This window comes from Alosa sapidissima, chromosome 3 (genome assembly GCF_018492685.1).
Source record: "Alosa sapidissima isolate fAloSap1 chromosome 3, fAloSap1.pri, whole genome shotgun sequence".
In the NCBI taxonomy this organism is placed as follows: domain Eukaryota; kingdom Metazoa; phylum Chordata; class Actinopteri; order Clupeiformes; family Clupeidae; genus Alosa; species Alosa sapidissima.
The window spans coordinates 10,201,933-10,219,103 of record NC_055959.1 but is presented as its reverse complement, the minus strand read 5'-3'; the positions used below and the strand labels follow the sequence as shown (position 1 = coordinate 10,219,103).

The 17,171-nt window shown below is 45.0% G+C and overlaps 1 protein-coding gene across 5 annotated transcripts in view; it reads right to left on the bottom strand.

Annotated features, from left to right (window-relative positions):
* Nucleotides 1–492: 492 nt before the first annotated feature.
* The window catches only part of grip2a (glutamate receptor interacting protein 2a), a 34,835-nt gene continuing 18,156 nt past the window's right edge, over nucleotides 493–17,171 (bottom strand). For 2 of the 5 annotated variants that reach the window (XM_042085900.1, XM_042085901.1), the window contains exons 8-24: nucleotides 17,085–17,171; nucleotides 16,714–16,859; nucleotides 13,649–13,819; nucleotides 12,168–12,353; nucleotides 11,313–11,499; nucleotides 10,016–10,161; nucleotides 9,135–9,215; nucleotides 8,936–8,999; nucleotides 8,176–8,321; nucleotides 7,872–8,016; nucleotides 6,511–6,650; nucleotides 5,893–6,039; nucleotides 5,010–5,163; nucleotides 2,893–3,007; nucleotides 2,563–2,742; nucleotides 2,327–2,473; nucleotides 493–1,740 (exon numbers count right to left, since the gene is read on the bottom strand). The exon at nucleotides 17,085–17,171 is cut by the window's right edge and continues 61 nt beyond it. In XM_042085900.1, the coding sequence (XP_041941834.1) occupies nucleotides 1,543–1,740; nucleotides 2,327–2,473; nucleotides 2,563–2,742; nucleotides 2,893–3,007; nucleotides 5,010–5,163; nucleotides 5,893–6,039; nucleotides 6,511–6,650; nucleotides 7,872–8,016; nucleotides 8,176–8,321; nucleotides 8,936–8,999; nucleotides 9,135–9,215; nucleotides 10,016–10,161; nucleotides 11,313–11,499; nucleotides 12,168–12,353; nucleotides 13,649–13,819; nucleotides 16,714–16,859; nucleotides 17,085–17,171 (2,440 nt within the window). In that variant the 3' untranslated portion in view covers nucleotides 493–1,542. Of the gene's footprint in view, nucleotides 1,741–2,326; nucleotides 2,474–2,562; nucleotides 2,743–2,892; nucleotides 3,393–5,009; nucleotides 5,164–5,892; nucleotides 6,040–6,510; nucleotides 6,651–7,871; nucleotides 8,017–8,175; nucleotides 8,322–8,935; nucleotides 9,000–9,134; nucleotides 9,216–10,015; nucleotides 10,162–11,312; nucleotides 11,500–12,167; nucleotides 12,354–13,648; nucleotides 13,820–16,713; nucleotides 16,860–17,084 lie in introns of those variants that run through there. The other 3 variants (XM_042085902.1, XM_042085903.1, XM_042085904.1) reach the window with 2 other exon arrangements.

Sequence of the window (17,171 nt, the reverse complement as noted above, 5' to 3'; positions counted from 1 at the left end):
TTGTGTTTTACTTGTTTTTTAATCTTTACTTTTCAGTACGGCAGTAGGACATGTGTATAGCAGAAATAAGTGTGTGTTTAGATGAGACAAGGGGGAGGGGGGTTTAAAGTTCAAAGATCACTTTTCTGGTGCATTTTCACAGTGCACCTCCCAGAAATGGCGAAGAGAGGACTCCTATAAGCCACATAATGTGGATGTGGCAGGTGGTCTCTGATGACCACTGGTGTACCGACACTTTCAGCAAACTCCAAACCTCATCCAATCTCTCAGAACATCGCCCTGGTGTAGGAGGATGCCTGCACTGTGTTGAACAAGGGCTGATTGTGTGCTTGTGTGTGTGAGTGTGCATGCATGTGCCCATGTGTGCGACCATGAGTTCCTGAATTCCCACAAACTCCCACATCAATCTTACTTCTTTATGTAACACCCTTAACACGCCAGGAAACAAGGAATTCAGATCAACAAAACATTTGGTGACTGTTTTATTTTTTTTGTATAGAAAGGAAGCAAATCCATTTTTAAAAGAATAAAATCACATTTTACAGGCAGACAGAGTCTCTCAACCCCCCCTCCCCTCTCCTGACATCATGGTCATTACTGTTGGACACTGGGGGGAGGACAAGTAAAAATACTGTGCAGACGATCCATATTTAATATCACATGTACAAATGCACGGCATCCACTGTACACAATATAGAACCAGGGCATGAATAATGGATGGCATTACTATCTGGGAGCAGGAAAGCTGGAATGGAGAAGGAGCTGCTCTGCTTGACTCTACAGCCTCTCACACTCTGGCACTGTGGCAGGGCTACGTGCCCAGCTCTCACAGTTAAAACACTTCATCATATTAAAAAGAAAAATGACTTGTTAAAAGCATTAAAAACAACCTCTGTGCCGTACAACTTCCCTGGGGAATCAGGGACATATATGACAGTCATAATCTCACGTACAGGCTCAGACCAGTTATGTAAGCATTCTAGACTTCTAGACATAGATTTGAATGGGGCTAAAGTGTGTGTGTTAAAGCGTGTGTGCTAAAGCGTGGGTGAGTGTGCTGAGAGTGAGGGGTGGCAACGAGAAAGGAGAGTGACATGAGCAAGATGGGGGGGGTGCAGTGCCGTGTGAAAAACTTAAGGGAAACTGTGTACGTTACAGGATGTGTAAGAACAAGTAAAGGAAAATGGTGTGCATTACAGGTTGTGTAAAAACAAGTGAGGGAATGACTTCAAAACAAATACAGAACAAAAAGAAAAGAACATGGTGACCGTGGTGAGAAGTCCTGTGTGCTCAACTCTTGTGAACTACTTTAGCTTTTAGCGGTCCCATGGATTTATCCTGGACTTTGGCACGGTTAAAGCAGCTAATTGTGAATTAGACCTGCCCTAATCGAGCCCTTGCAGGACCGGTCAGGACCCATCCGTATCAGATCGGCTCAAAGCCAGATCAGGTCCAGTCAGCTGCCATGGTATGTGAGGGGGCAGGTGGGGTGTGTAGAGTGGAGTGTGTGTGTGTGAACTTGTGGAAATCGCTCCCAGGCCCTCAGAGCTGCACAGCATTGGGCCTGTGCTGGGGGTAGAGTGCTGCTGGGCCTGAGGGGTCCTCAGAGTCCTGAGGTGGCCAAACATGTGCCTGAGTGAGGGGGTTCCTGCTTATGACAAGGTTGAGCTGCTCACCAGCCTCACTGATGAGAGGCACAGCCAGGCAGCAGTCAAAGTCCCGCGTGCGTGCATGGTTTACCTGCAGACAGACAGACAGACAGACAGACAGGAGAGAGAAGGAAAGATAAAGACCAGAAAGAGGAGAAGAGGGCTTTAGCTGCTACCACAGAGCAGCTCTAACAGACCTTTAGTAACAGCTTGGTAAGGTAGAGACCATCACGACTGCTGTGCCTGACTCAGTGAGACCATCTGTTTCATAATGGCCACTTCATCATGGCTACTGTACCAGCATCCACCGTCTCCACTGAGCAACGGTCGCAAGAGTGAATCATGAGGCCAGTTGACCTGCACTTTAGAAGGTCATCTGGAATCTGGCTCCCCCTAGTGGTATTTATGCCAAATTGTTGTGAGGTAGTGTTCATGGGATTCACTGATTTGACACTGATTGGCTAATTTAAATATATCCCCTCTATGAGAATATCTCTTTAAGCAACAGTGTGAAATATTTTTCATTTAAGGTGTGTGTTTTATGGGTAGTTGTTATACTAAAGTCATTTTTATTACATCCTCAAATGCAATGTGTTGATGCATGGTAAGGAGATGGTAAGATAAACAGTGGCTGTTGAGGCTAGGCTAAGTCTAGGTAAGAAGTCTCCAGGAATCACCTGTAGGATGCGGTCGTAAGGCTGCAGGCCCGCCTGGTGGGCAGGACCATCAGGTCGGATCATGTTGACGTACACGCCTTTCTCCAGCAGACCATCTGACACACTGAAGCCAAAATCACGCATCTCTGGGTCTCTCTGTAGGATCACCTGGGGTCACAGACAAGAGGAAACGGCTTTCCTGATCTGAACACACATGGCAGATATGAAACTAAGAAAACGTACGTTACAACGGTCACCTTCAGCAGTTCTAGAGGCGAGGCCGAGGTCATCTCTTTCAGATCCTCTTTCTCCACGACGCCCGCCCAGGAGCTTCTCTTGGGCTTTGGCGGAGCGACCTTGCGCGACTGAAGGCGGTCATGTGACAGACAGGTGTCATCTGTTCCCAGACTCAGGCTGCTGCCAGACATCATGGAAGCCTGGAAATAACACCATTGCTTAGTATAAACGTCATCACTCACCCAAGACAAGCGCACCTTGCTATGAGTATATGAGCGATTCGTGATTTATGTTAAGCCTGTGTTCATGTGTGTGTGCGCATCCAAGAATACATGTGTACACAAGTGTACCTCCAGCTCTCTCAGGATCCCTGACTGCCCGCACGTCTCCAGATCCTGTAACGCTTGCGACCAGAAACTCTCCTGATTTTCACTGTTACCACGGCGACGCACGGGACTGAGGGATCTGTGTCAAGGCAGGAACCAGAACAGGTGAGCGGCCCCTCAAGAGCCGCAAAGCAGCCAGGGAAATGTAGTCTCTTCCATTCAGCCCCCACTATCCACCACCCCCACCCCTCAAGAGCACAATACGCAGTCTCAGCAGAGATAGAGATAGAGATAGAGATAGAGAGAGAGAGAGAGAGAGAGAGAGAGACACACAGACGGTATACTACACACACAGCACACACAGACAAACAGAGAGAGCAGGGGGTTCTGGACGACACTGGAGGATGGACAGACAGGACGGACGGAATAAGACACTACAGAGAGGCAAGTGTGTGCAGCAGCAGCAGCAGCAGCAGCAGCTGGACCCCTCAGGAGATTAGTAAGGCAGATGAGAGAGAAAGTACCTGAGAAGAAAGACAAAAAGAAGCACAGATAGAATGGAGGTGGAAGAGGGAAGAAGAACAAACGAGAGAGATCCCTCCTTCTGGCTTCTGGTCAGTGGGGTAGCACTGCATGACTAAGTGACTGATTAGTCAAGAGGGCTGGTTTTGACCGCTGTTCTAATCTGGTGAAAATGTAAATTAATGGGGGGACCCCCCCACCAAGTGAATTTATTCATTGTAATAACTGTGTGTCTGTGCTGAAATACAAAGCAGCAAGAGCACATAAAGAGGTCCGTTTAATCAACGAGACTCTTTTTAGCGCTCTTCATTCATATTTGAATGGGCGGTAGTAGTGTAGTGGTTAAGGAGCTGGGCTAGCGTGCAGTAGCCTGAAAGTTGCTGACATATGTAAGTCACTTTGGTCAAGAGGTGTCTGCTAAATGTAATGTAATGTAATATTTGCAAAAGGACAGTATCTTGAATTATACTGACTAATGTGAACTTGGTCTTGCATTAACTAAGGGTTTAATTTCACATTTCAATAAGAAAGTGTCTCCGTGTGGACGGGGTCTTAGATTTGGCTAAACCACCAATTCACTAGTGCAACAGAGAAGCCAGGAAAGAGCATTGCCAACATGCAATAGCAGAGTATCGACAAAATAGACACACACTTCAAAGACCTATTCACATTGTAAGAATGTTGTACACATGCTGGACTATGTACTTGATTTCAGAGAGCAAAAACCAATGAAACAGAAACTAGACTAGTCAGAGTCAGTGGTGTGCTCTCGTCAGAACCAGTGGATAGAGAGTGTCTCTGGAGCTCCACAACCTTTCCCCAGTATACACAGACTGCTATAGGCTACAAGCTATTATCCTCACTATAACATCACCATTGTAAACAAGCATATTTATTCTGGTAAGGGTGTCTTTACATACCATTATAAACAAACTTATTTATTCTGGCAAGAGTGCATTTACAAGGTGTGAAAATCATTTATGTGTTCTGATAAACTGTGCAAGCCATTGCCTATATAAAGTGCAACAGATACCAGCATTCAGTCAGAATTAGCAATGATGGAAGGGCACACTCATCTGCATATGCAACATTTGATTTTGATTTAGTAAAGAAGGCATCATACATTGGCATTGAGGCCAGTGGTAAGAGTACTCTACAGTGAGACCCTTATTTTGAGGCCAAATATTTCACCAATTATGATGATGATGATTATGATGAGAATGCAGTGTGCATCATCTGGGCGTGACTTTGGGTAGGAATTTGATATGCAGGTGTGAGCGCTCATTTTGACTAGTTCTGCACTAATCCTTGTGTCTCTGTCTACCCTATGCTCCTGTAAATCTTATTGCCAACGCCACTGGTAAGGATCAAATGGCACTGAAAATAATGACCACACACATATAACACACACATGGATAGACACACATACATACTCACCCTACATACATACTGTACACATACATAGTCATTTTTAGTCTGCACTAATCCTTATGTATATATCTACCCTATCCACCTGTAAATCTTATTGTCAACGCCACTGATAAGGATCAAATGGCACTGACAATAGTGAGCACACACGTAATACACACACTTGGATACACACACACACACACACTCACCCTAAGTGTTTGCTCCACTCGTCTTCATCTAACCTCCCATCGTACGCTGGAGGGTGGTGTGTGCGGGCGGAGGAGCGCAGTGGGCTTCTGTGTTTGCTGCGTCTCCACTCGTGAGGGTGGAGGGTCAAGTCGGCTGTCCTGTGTATATATGTACCTGGCAGAGGGAACACAGGACTATAACACACCGACTGTGGTTCAGTTCACAGATTAAGTTTCTGATGGGTAAACTAAGCTTGCAGCTTTATCCAGGTAAATCAGGATTAACTCCTATGAGATGGAACACAGAACATGACCAAAACCATAGCTTGTCAAGAAAGCAAAATAACTACTGTACAAATAATAGCCAAACTCAAGGTTCCGTCCCTGTACACACCAGTTACTGATCAGGAGCTGACCAATATAGCACTCAGTTGTGATGTTGACCACTAACAAGGACATTAGGAAATTAACTTACAATGCAGTTCAACTACAGTGATCTCTAGAGCTGAGCTAGTCAAAACCACTGCTTCACCTAATTAAGAGAGCAATCCTCTTAGTTGCTAAATGAAACCGTCTGACTTGCCACTCAGCAGTAGATCTGTCTCAAGGAATATCCTTGAGAATAATTATACTAAGAAATAGTAGTGTAAATCCATCATGTGGAAAGTGTTCCCAATTGGATCAAAACGGAAATAACCATAAGAGGACAACACTCATCAGCATGTGCTAGATAATGTGCCCCAACACAGAGAGCCTATACTGATATAAAGGCCTCAGTGAGACTAAGCCCCTCGTGTATGGTTGCACATAGTTCAGGTAGTTCAAGTGAGATGCATCTGAATGCTACACTTCTCTGGAGGGACTGAAGCCAGAGTTCGGTCCTGTCCCGTGGGTTCTGTCTCACCCTGGCGGTCATATCCGGGGTCGATGCCCGAGCTGTTCCAGGACTCCAGCACGGAGTCCAGGCCAGCAATGTTTAAGGGGTTGAGCTCCGGGAGGGTAGCCGCTCTCTCCGACTGGTCGTCCTCTGTGTCACTCAGTCCACTGACATCTGCAACGACAAACACGCACAGGTAGAGAGAAGCACAGGGAGTGACCACCATCTTGCCAGATTCACATACACACAGGGACACATACATCATACCTCCAATCTCATTACACCCTCATTATTATAGTAGAGCCATTGTGTGGACAAACGGAGTATTCTATGGTACCGAATGGCCATAGTGTATTGTTAACAGATTCATGCCAGAAAGGAATAAATGCCGTCCACTATTCCATGGACACAATTCCTTCTGTCTATGAAGAGAGAAGTGCATTCGACTTTTGCTCACTGAATGAAAGGTCAATTGAATCAATTCAGTGTGCCAACACAAACGATCCATTTTGGATCATTATTGTGTATAAAAGAATGTGGTCTCTCGAATATAAAAAAAAAATGTCCATCACACGCTTGATTCCCCCCGTAACATCGTGGGGTCAGCGGAAAGAGGCCATTGTGTCTGGTGGTGGGGGGACTCACGTTGAGCTCTCTTCTTGATCTTGAGGGTGACCGCCTCTCCGGCCGTCTGCAGCAGCTGAATGGCCTCACTCAGTGGCTTCCCCTTCAGGCTCACATTGTTGATGGCCAGAATCCGGTCCCCTACATGCAGGGCTCCCGTCCTGTGTACACACATATGGACAAAAACATATAGGACATGTAGAGTATACAAAGTTAGGTGGTCTATAACTATGGACATTGATAAAGCTATTGACTTTTTGTTCTGTCATAAAAATCTCTCTCGTGACATATTTTGAAGCATATAATGAGTTTACAGTGCAGGCTGTCAGCTTTAACTTACAAGCTGGGTGGGTTAGCATTCACTGCACAACTGTAATGCTCTCTTTATGAAGGAGGGAATTCTGTCTGATTATGAGTTTAATCTCTGTGCTTAACACGGATACTTCATAATTTCAAATGACAAGCACTTGGAGGAAGGAAAACACGAGCTGAATCTGTATGAGTTGGCAACACAATGGACCACCGACTGAATTCTTAACACAGGCAATGGCAGATTAAGAATGCAGAGGCTCCGGTCTGCACTGCCTACACAGAGTTTGGAACACAGATGGACAATTGTGGCGTGCGGTCCTCTGATGACAGAGTGACATTCAGTTCCCAGGGATTAAACATTAGCAAAAGCACATAAACGCCCGCATGACTGCGTTCATGCCACGGCCCTCTCTGAATGACACAGCTTTCTCTCTGTGTAAAGATATGTGGACCAGAAAGCTTAAGAATGCTGGGCATACCCATTCTAATCATACAAGGTTTCTGATTAACATACAGTAACATCAGGATGTCATTTGTTATGCTGACATGATTACTTAAGCAATGAATCAGTGAAGCTTAACCAAGTCTATATGTCTACATAAGCATTCTTACAGGATGTCCTGACTTCCTGTGACAGTAATGTTTTTCGAAACGGCTTCTGCAGTGACAGCAAAGACTCAGACAGACATTCAGAAAGACCACTAGATGTCACAAGAGTAGAATAAAAGCAATGTTGTTGTATGTTGTGCAATCAAAGGGCAGATGATTCTTTTTCCACAACACATTACATGTGTTGACTAGACCTATCCAGTTCTGAGGGGGGCGTCGTGGTCAACACAGATGATGAATGAGAACAGCCTATACATGTGGAACCAAATATACAGTCTGTCCTTATTTCTACCCTCATAATAGGTTAGCTTGTATATCTGACATGCTTTTAAAATGAATCATGCATGTAGTTGTTACTGTCTGCTTTAGGCAAAGTGTGTGAATGTCTTGTACAGATTGTGTGCTGTGCATCTGTGAGTGGATTTCGTGTGTGTGTGTGTGTGTGTGTGTCCTGTTCTGACCTTTGCGCCAGGCCATTGCGGGTGAGGCTGGAGATGAGGATGGGGTCAAAGGGCTCCTCAGTGCCCGAGATGGTGATGCCCAGTGGGCCACCATAGCGCTTCAGTTCCACGGTGTACATGATGGAGTCAGACATCTCCAACTCCTCTGAAAAACACCACACCACACACAAGGTGGATTCATCAACAAACCTAATTACTTTAGACACCACACAGCCTCACACTCAGCACATATGCATGAATGTACGTGTGCACGCGCACCCACACACGCACGCAGACACACACATACACACGCACACGCACTCACCTGTGTTGTCCTCATCTTTCTGTATCCAGAGTTTGACCATGTCTTCAGCCTGCTGGAGGACTTTCATGGCCTCCTCTATCCCACAGTTTTCCAGACGAACATTATCTATGGCCAGAAGCCGGTCACCCGGCTCCAGAGTACCCGTCCTGAGCAGGAAGAAAATGTTAAGAGATGAATACAGTTGAACATCTCAAAATTAGCTACAAATAGATCAGATTTGATTACAATTAAACTTATACAGAATACAAACTGTTTAAATTGTCAAGGAGACATTCACCGTAAACATTATTTTAAAGCAAATAGCAGCTCATCTGACCTTACTGAATATTTTGTTAAAGACAATATGTAAATGATTAAATATGACTTTCAATGGTTTCAGAACTGAGAAATACAGTATAGTGCTAAACGTATTAGCAACTAACGATTATTTTCATAATCTATTAATCTGCCGATTATTTTTTTTCGATTAATTGATTAGTTGTTTCATCGATAAAATGCCAGAAAATGGTGGCAAAATGTTGATCAGTTTCCCAAAGCCCCAAGATTATTTTTTCAAATGCCTTGTTTTGTTCACACACCAAAGATAGTTAGTGCACTGTCATAGAGGAGCAGGTAAAGCTGAAAATATTCAAGTTTAAGATGCTATAATTCGAGAATATTGATGTATTTCCCTTTAAACACAAAAAGATTACACAAACCGATCATCAAAATAGTTAACGACTAATCGATTAATCAATTAATTGCCCTATTAGCAACATACCTATGGGCAATGCTTCCTCGCTTGATTTCAGAAATGACCAGAGGTTGTCCAGGCTTTTTGCTTACTATAACAGCAAAGAAACAAACATTATGCAGGGAACCCCAAAGAGTACGAGTATATTATCTTTCTCTTTTCCCCAATGCTAGAGTAGCAAGAGATACAGGAATACAGGAAGCTCAGGAATAAAGCTGTGACTTACTGCTGATGGTGATACCCAGCTCTACACCACGTCTCTTGGGAAGCTTCACATGGAATGTGCCACTGCTTGGTACCACCGATTCTATAGCACAGAAACAGTGTCAACGTTATGAAAAACCCTCTGTATAATCATCTATGCTGTGCTGGCGATCTACTGTCATTTGGTTCCAACATGTGAAACTGTTTGCGAGTGTATAAAGCAGCAGTGTCCTGCCGTGGATTTGTTGGACACCTTTAATTAAGGGCTGAAAAAAGTAATGACATACTGTACTTGTTGAAAAAACAGGTGCGCTCAACTCCGAAAATAAGACGTGTAAAAAAGACAACTATGATGACAGACAAAATTTCTGTAGATAGCACAAGGCCAAAAAGCATTCATCTATGGACAAGGCTTTCAATCAAGCTTGAGAATGTGTTTTTCTGTCTATCATAATATACCATCTATCTTTTTAGTATTTTTGTCTCTTGTCTAATGAGTATCAAAAACATCATCGTTTGTGACAGCTCCTTCATCCATGCTCACCAAGTTGCAAAGGAATGTATTTATTTTCGGACAATGATATATTACAGCGTTTTGATGCAATAAGTCCCGAAAGTCCAGACACATTAAAAATCATTTTTGCCTACAGGGAGTGTAGCTGCTCAAGCAAACAACCATCACCTCCATGTTTGGCCTCTGCTTCAGTTAGTGAGTCATTTGGAGTTAAGCTGTGACTGTGGACCTGTAATGACCTGGTTGGAGCGTTCAGCTTGCCCTGTTACTGATGTGATGTGCTTTGAGGGTCAACCTTCACCTTTAATGTTAGTCAACAAAAATCAACATGTAAGGGTTAAGAGAATGCCACAGTGACAACCTGTCTAAGCCTAGCCCATATTGCTTACCAGCAACATCAAATTCGATTTCCAGAGTGACCTTATTGGCTAGCGCCGTGTCCCGGAGCAGCTGATTGGCCTCCTCCAGAGTCCCGTCCTCTGTGGGGATTCCGTTGATAGAGAGCAGTCTGTCTCCTACCTGGATTACTCCACATCTACAAGTATAGCACAGGGCAACAAGTTTGACACACAAACGTAGACTAGGGAGAGAAACATTCTTTCTGCCAAACCAGTGTGCTGAATTCTGCAAACACACCCACACCCACCCACACACCCACCCACACACCCACTCACACACACACACACACACTAGTGTTTGACATCAACTGAAACCTTGTTGACCGTTGATATGTTTTCTTGCTGGAAGCAGACACATCAAAATGCTTTTTTCATTGATGCTATCTAAAAACACAAACACACACAACCATAGGTGCCTTGATGACACCTATGTTTTGTTTGTGCTCGTCTTCATCACTGTCTCCACAGGAAACACACGTGTGCAGACCTACACACACACACACACACACACACAGATGCTGACGTGAGGTGAGCGCATCAGTATGCATTAATCAGTGCCTGCGTCTTCAGTCTGGCTGACTCTGGGGGAAAGTCACTGTGCTGGGCCTCAATCACGCCCAATGTACTCTGATCAGCACTGCCAAGTCCTTCATCCTACATGTGTGGTGATCAGGGCTGCAAAAGACAGCGCTGACAACGTGTGTTTATTATGTGTGTTTATTTAGGATGTGTGTATGCGTTTCTGTCTGCAATGCTCAACTTAAAGTGTATGTACTTTTACAAGGAAGTGTGCATGCACACACATGCGCGCACGCACACACACATGCCAAACGGGCGCCCTCCACTGACCCAGGCATTAATCTCAGTGGACAGGGCTGAAGAATAGCCTCTAGTGGTGAGTCTGGGCTTGTGTGTGGGTGTGTACACTAATGGGCCCTTATCATGTTCTCCCTAATCAATAACCACTAACTGCCTGTGACTGCGTCCTCTCCAATCAATACCGTGCCGTTTGCTGCCCCAGAGGGCGGCCTCAGCAACCAGTGGGTTGTGGATGATAAAGCGCCCAAACCCACAGCAGCCACTCTGGGTCATTAGAGACTCTCACATTAACAGTAGTGATTTATGTGTGCACAGACTGTGCATGTGAGTGCATTATGTGTGTGTACCCAATTGTCCACGTGTTCATGTCAGTGTGTGTGTGTGTGTGTGTGTGTGTGTGTGTGTGTGAGAGAGATATCTGAATGTGTGTATGTCTGAGCACATGTCTATGTGAGGATGGTGGCCTTACTTCTCGGCGGGACTGTCCGGCTCTATGAAGCGGATGCAGGCTGGGGCTGAGAGGGTTTCGGTGGCGAACACACCCCCCTGTAGCTGGATGCCGAACCCAGTCAGGGGGTCTCCTCTCAGGATCACCTCACTGGTCTCCATGTGCACCACATGTCCCCCAGGGGCCACCGTACTAGAGGTCAGAGACACTGCAAGGCACAGACCATTAATGCCCTGGTGGAACTTTAGCATCATAGCTCACTTTTACATTTATGATGCACAGTTAATGGTTAACAGCACCGTAAACACATATAGACACACATATCACATGATGAGTTTTGGTCATAGCCAAAATTCGGTCATAACCCAAACCTTGGATTGATATTGTCGTTTTTAGAACTACTTTGACCATAAATACTGTGCACTAGTAGGCTAAAGGGTTATCAGCATTTGTGTGTCCTTCCCCCACTTGGTATTTTGAGAACATTCATGATATCTTTTTAAAAGAGCTACCCAACCCACTAAATCCAACTTAGCGTGAAACAAGTTCAAGCATGCTGCCTTTAGGTTCCTCACTTGTGTTTACATAAGAATATTTTACATGATTAAAAGTCCTACACTGCTCTCAGCTCCTTTCAGAGAAGGTTCTTTATGAACTTCTTTATGTTTAATCATTCATGTAGAAAGGTCCCTTTACAGAGTTTATAGTCTGTAGAGGGGTCTGTTGAACTGTTACAAAAGGCAAAAGGTCAAAAGGCCATGCAGACTCTTCAATTAGACAAAATCTTTTATCTTTGTCTGAGAATGAACAGGAGCAGTGACTCGTGAAGCTGTAGCCAGGTGCATGTAGAGGCATGAGCTAGACAAATCTCCTCACGTGAGCTCTTGTGGTCCTTCCTTCGTTGCCTCCTCTTGGTCACGGTACTCCGGGGGCTAGAGGGATAGGTGTTGCTGGGATATTGAGGCTGGGTGCTGCTGGGATATGTAGTCGGAGCGCTGCTGTTCTGGCTGTGGTAGCCAGAAGTGTTTGTTGAGGAGGGGGAGTAGCTGTTGGGTGGCAGGGCTACAGGAGAGAGGTTGAGCTTAAGATACCTTATAGTTTATGTAAATACTTTACATTACACTTCAGATACAGTACACTTCATACACACATATGTTCTTCTCAATCCTCTGATATGACATACAACAGCTCAGCTGAAATAATTTCATACGCCATGCATATTGTGTGTTGTCACTGCCACTTCCTGAATCCGTATCAAACTAAATGTACATTAGAAACCTTGTCAGAAAGGTTTCATCTTTAGTGACAGTCACAAAACAGTGATAAAGACAAATCTATGTTTTTTCAATGACAGTAATATTTTCCTCACTTAGATTAGTCCATGTCCAAAGGTTGAGACCTTTCAATAAGCTAGAGACATAGTTACAAACTCCTAACATTCACCTTCTGTGTACTGTACGCTTTTAAAGCCCACACACACAAACTGTCTAGTGTTTGATATGAACTGAGACCTGGCTGACCGTTGATATGTTTTCTAGCTGGAAGCATAACATCAAAACACATTCATCACTGAGGTCATTTGTACTGACATGCATACAAACAAACACGTACACGTGCATACACACACACACAGAAACAAATACACACACACACAGCCTAAGCATTAGACTCACAAGCACAAGTAAACACACTACACCAAACAGAGGAACTTGGAAGACATCAAGAGTGTTTATCAGCCCAGAAAAGCAGAGGTGTCCTCCACATAACCAGTGACATAACCAGACAACAGTGATTGTGCTTCCTCAACTTCCCCAAAGCCGCCATGCTTCCCCCAATATTTTACAAAGATTGTGGTGTTCAGACACATGTGGTGAGGAGTTCCACCCTCTCTCTGTCTTACGCTCTCTTTCTGTCCACTCCCTTACACGTCCAGATATGCTCATAATGAGGATAACATCGGTCCAGATCAATACACACAATAACTTGACCTTCCAATTATACAGCATACAGCATGAGGACATAACAGGATCTATTTTTTGCTGATTTCCTCCAGTATTTATATGAATCATAACATTTGAACCCCCTGAGAGGCAAATGAGCTAAATTGGGAATCCAGCTTTACTGTTTGTTCTCTCTCTAGCTCACACACATGTATCCATCGTCACAAATCCCCTCACAGAACAATGAGCATCACTAATCACGAAGCCTTACTTTACCCTATACACACCCTATATACATGCCTATATATACATGCCCTATACATAATGCCCTCACAGAGGGAAGACACAGACATGAACATGTATGTATGTATGTACGTACGTGTGTGTGTGTGTTCACTTAAGAGAGAATGTACTCACTCCTGCAGTGGTCAGAGGGGGCCAGGTGGCTGTGCGGCGGACCCGTCGTTCCGTGGCTGCCCTGGACAGTCCAGGGGGCTGTGGTGGCTTTGCCATGCGCCGTCTGGTGGCCTGGCTGCAGATAACTCACGCTGGGGTCCCACTGGCGCTGACCACTCTTCTGCACTCGCACTGGGCCAAGCAGAGGGAAAACACAGACATGAGCATATGTGTACACACACACACACACACACACACACACACACACACACACACACACACACACACACACACAAACACACACACACACTAAATCAGCTGCTAAAAAGATCCTGTTGAAGCATTTATCTGTGAGGCTACAATGTGTTCCCTGCCTCCTGTCATGCATGTTTCATGTGAATGTAACATTGTTGTTTTAAGCTGTCCTGGACTAACTATGAGTGCCATGTTCTGCCATGCACTGTGGACACTACAATAGTGAATCCTGTCAAACTTGTTTCTCTCTTGATTTAAAGAATTTAGGCTGAAATGACAAAGGGAAGTGATTTGTCTCACAAAAAAATCCTGCACTCCCAAAACCTGCTCTTACGTTTACTGAAGAGCTTCCAAAAAGCTGAGAGCGGAGCAGGCATTTTTTGAAAAGTCACCTCTAGAGTGTGGACATGACACTGTTTAGGGGCTTAACTGGATTGGCTTGCAGCTAACGACTTCATCTGCACCACAGCTGAGTAATCGGAGGGGTTAGTTGGGGCTCCTCCCCTCATCACTGAAATTAGTGCTTTAACGAGACACATCAGGTGCAAAGTGTCTGCCTTGACATGTTGGGTCAATTCCAGCATTACGTCAACTGCATAGCCTTTTAGCACTGCTGGGTACTCACCAACACCCACATTGACGTCACATTGTGTTAGATAGGTGTTAAATGATGGCCGTTTCTGTTGTCTCAAATATCCTATTCGGATAGCACTTAGCACAAACATCTGATTCCGATAGCACAGAAAATTGAGCTTTCACTACCTGTGAAATGGGTTGTACAAAAAAATGAGGTTCCATTCTGTATAATATACTAATTAATTTATTGATTCATTTGAAATACTAATATAAAGAACAAGTGTTAAACAAAAAAAACTGATTTGACATGTCTCAGGGTCAAATGGCTTGCCTGCATTTGCCTATATTTATCATTTCTTCCTGAGAGGAATGTTTTTAGGTCATGCCAAGGTATTACATTAACAGTGCTCTGTGACTGTTTGAATCCCACCATGAGATGCCAACAGCAGAGGGAACTCTGACACCTCTGCAGAGACCCAGAGAGAAGAGAAGGACGGCAGAAGACTGTGTGTGTGTGTGTGTGTGTGTGTGTGTGTGTGTGTTGGCAGAAGGCCCCAGCTGGGCTGAGAGGGGCAGCGTGAGATGCCTCTCCCCCAGCAGAGACACGCTCACACGCCACACAAAACGGCTGCTGCACTGAACAGTCTCAGCTCTCTCTCACTGAGCAAACCCCAAAACCCCCATATACACTCACATGCTATGTCATACCGCACATCTGCTAGTGTGTGTTTAGTGTGCTAATGGTAGCCCTACTGTATACCATCAAACCCCATATAAAAGATATATAGGATCCCCTTATATATCTATCTATATCTGTCTATCCATACGAGGCTCATGAGAATAGGAACATGAGAATGAGGAACATGTTGCGTGATGGGCATGTGCTTTGTCTATAGTAGAATGCTTCTGCTTATTATTATGATTGTTGTGTTTGCACTGGATTAGTGATACATCATTGCTCAGTGTTCTGCCATTCTGCTGGTTTGGGAATATTCTCAGCATGCAGACTTACATGTTTTACATAGCGTGCGTGACCACGGAGCTGAGCTGTCTATGGTCATTTTTTGATTTGTGTTATGTAGAGGCAACCCAACTGTAGTACCTCTGTTCCTTCAACCTCTTTTTTGTGAAAAAAAAAGATATGTTGGAAAAAAAAAAAATTTTTTTGAAAATAAGCAGATTTATCGCATGGAACTTAGAAGGCCATAGGCAGGAAGATAGACCACCGAAGTGGCACAACAGGAGTCGATTCACAGAGAGAATATCAAGAATATACTCTCAAATGAGGGCATCTGCAGCATAAGGATGAGTGTGTTCTCTCCTCCTCTTCTCTCTCTTTATCCCCCTCTTTTTCCCTCGCTCTCACTTTCTCTGTCACAACACGCCGCTGTGCTCTGCGTCTACCCTCGGAGGGCGAAGAGCGAAGGAAGTCGAGGCTTGTGATGCCAGGCGAAGTCGCCCGCGTGCACGGCCCGGCGAAATGTGGCCTGTGAGACGACGATGGCCACACGTGTGTCCGGAGGAGAGGGGAACGCTCGCCCTCAGCCCTCATCAAATTGTCAGTGACTCAGAGCACATGCAAAAACACAGCCTCCTGCCATCCGACACAAACCCAACGCTGCGTGCAGCCATCCGTGGCTGCCCCACAGCCAGCGTCCAGTCCCGGCCAATCAGAGCGGGAGCTGCCGCACGAGCAAAGGTCACCACCAACATGCATGGAAAAAGCAGGAGCCACATTAACGGACATGTTTGAACCGACCGCATGTGCATACGGTGTTGGGTTATGTAAAAGCGAGAGAGTAATTGTATGCATGAACTCAGAAGTGGTGTTTTGAGCTGATGGTTTGTGACATTGCTTGGGTCATTCTGCTTCACGGAGATGCATCACTGACTGACTGTTATTTTAGCTGGGTGGGATACGGCCGAGGATTTGGACCTGTTGGGTTTTTTCTTTTTTTTCCCTCCTTTCAGCTGAAAAGCCGAATTTACAAACACACACACACACACACACACACACACACACACACACAGAGGGGAAGTGAGATAAGGAGAGAGAGAGAGAGAGAGAGAGAGAGAGAGAGAAAGAGAGAGAGAAAGGGGGTGTGTGAGTCAGAGAGAGCGAGATAGGGAGATAGAGAGAGCGTGCATGAGTGAGTGAAAATGATGGAGAGATGAAGAGAGTGAGAGAGAGAGAGAGAGATAAAGAGAAATGCAGAGAGATAGAATAAGAGGAAGACAGAGAGAGAGAAAGTCACCTGGGTCCTGGTGGGCTGGGAGGATTTCCAGTTTGGTAATGTCTGTGCTGGTGGCCAGCAGCTGATGTGCCTCCATTAAGGTGCAGTGCTCTGTGTTCGTGCCATCAATGGAAAGGAGAATATCCCCTACATGCAGTGCTCCACACCTTCAACACACACACACACACACACACACACACACACACACACACACACACACACACACACACACACACACACACACACACACACACACAGACGGATGAATATGACTTTCATTACCCTTGAGAATTCATCATGCACATGCTGTGTGTGTGTGTGTGTGTGTGTGTGTGTGTGTGTGTGTGTGTGTGTGTGTGTGAGAGAGAGAACATTTCCATATGCTAGATTACCTCTCGGCCACACTGGCTGGCTTGATCTTTTCTATAGTGATGACCTGCTTATTCCTGTAGAGCGCTGTAGTCAGGCTGACCCCCAGT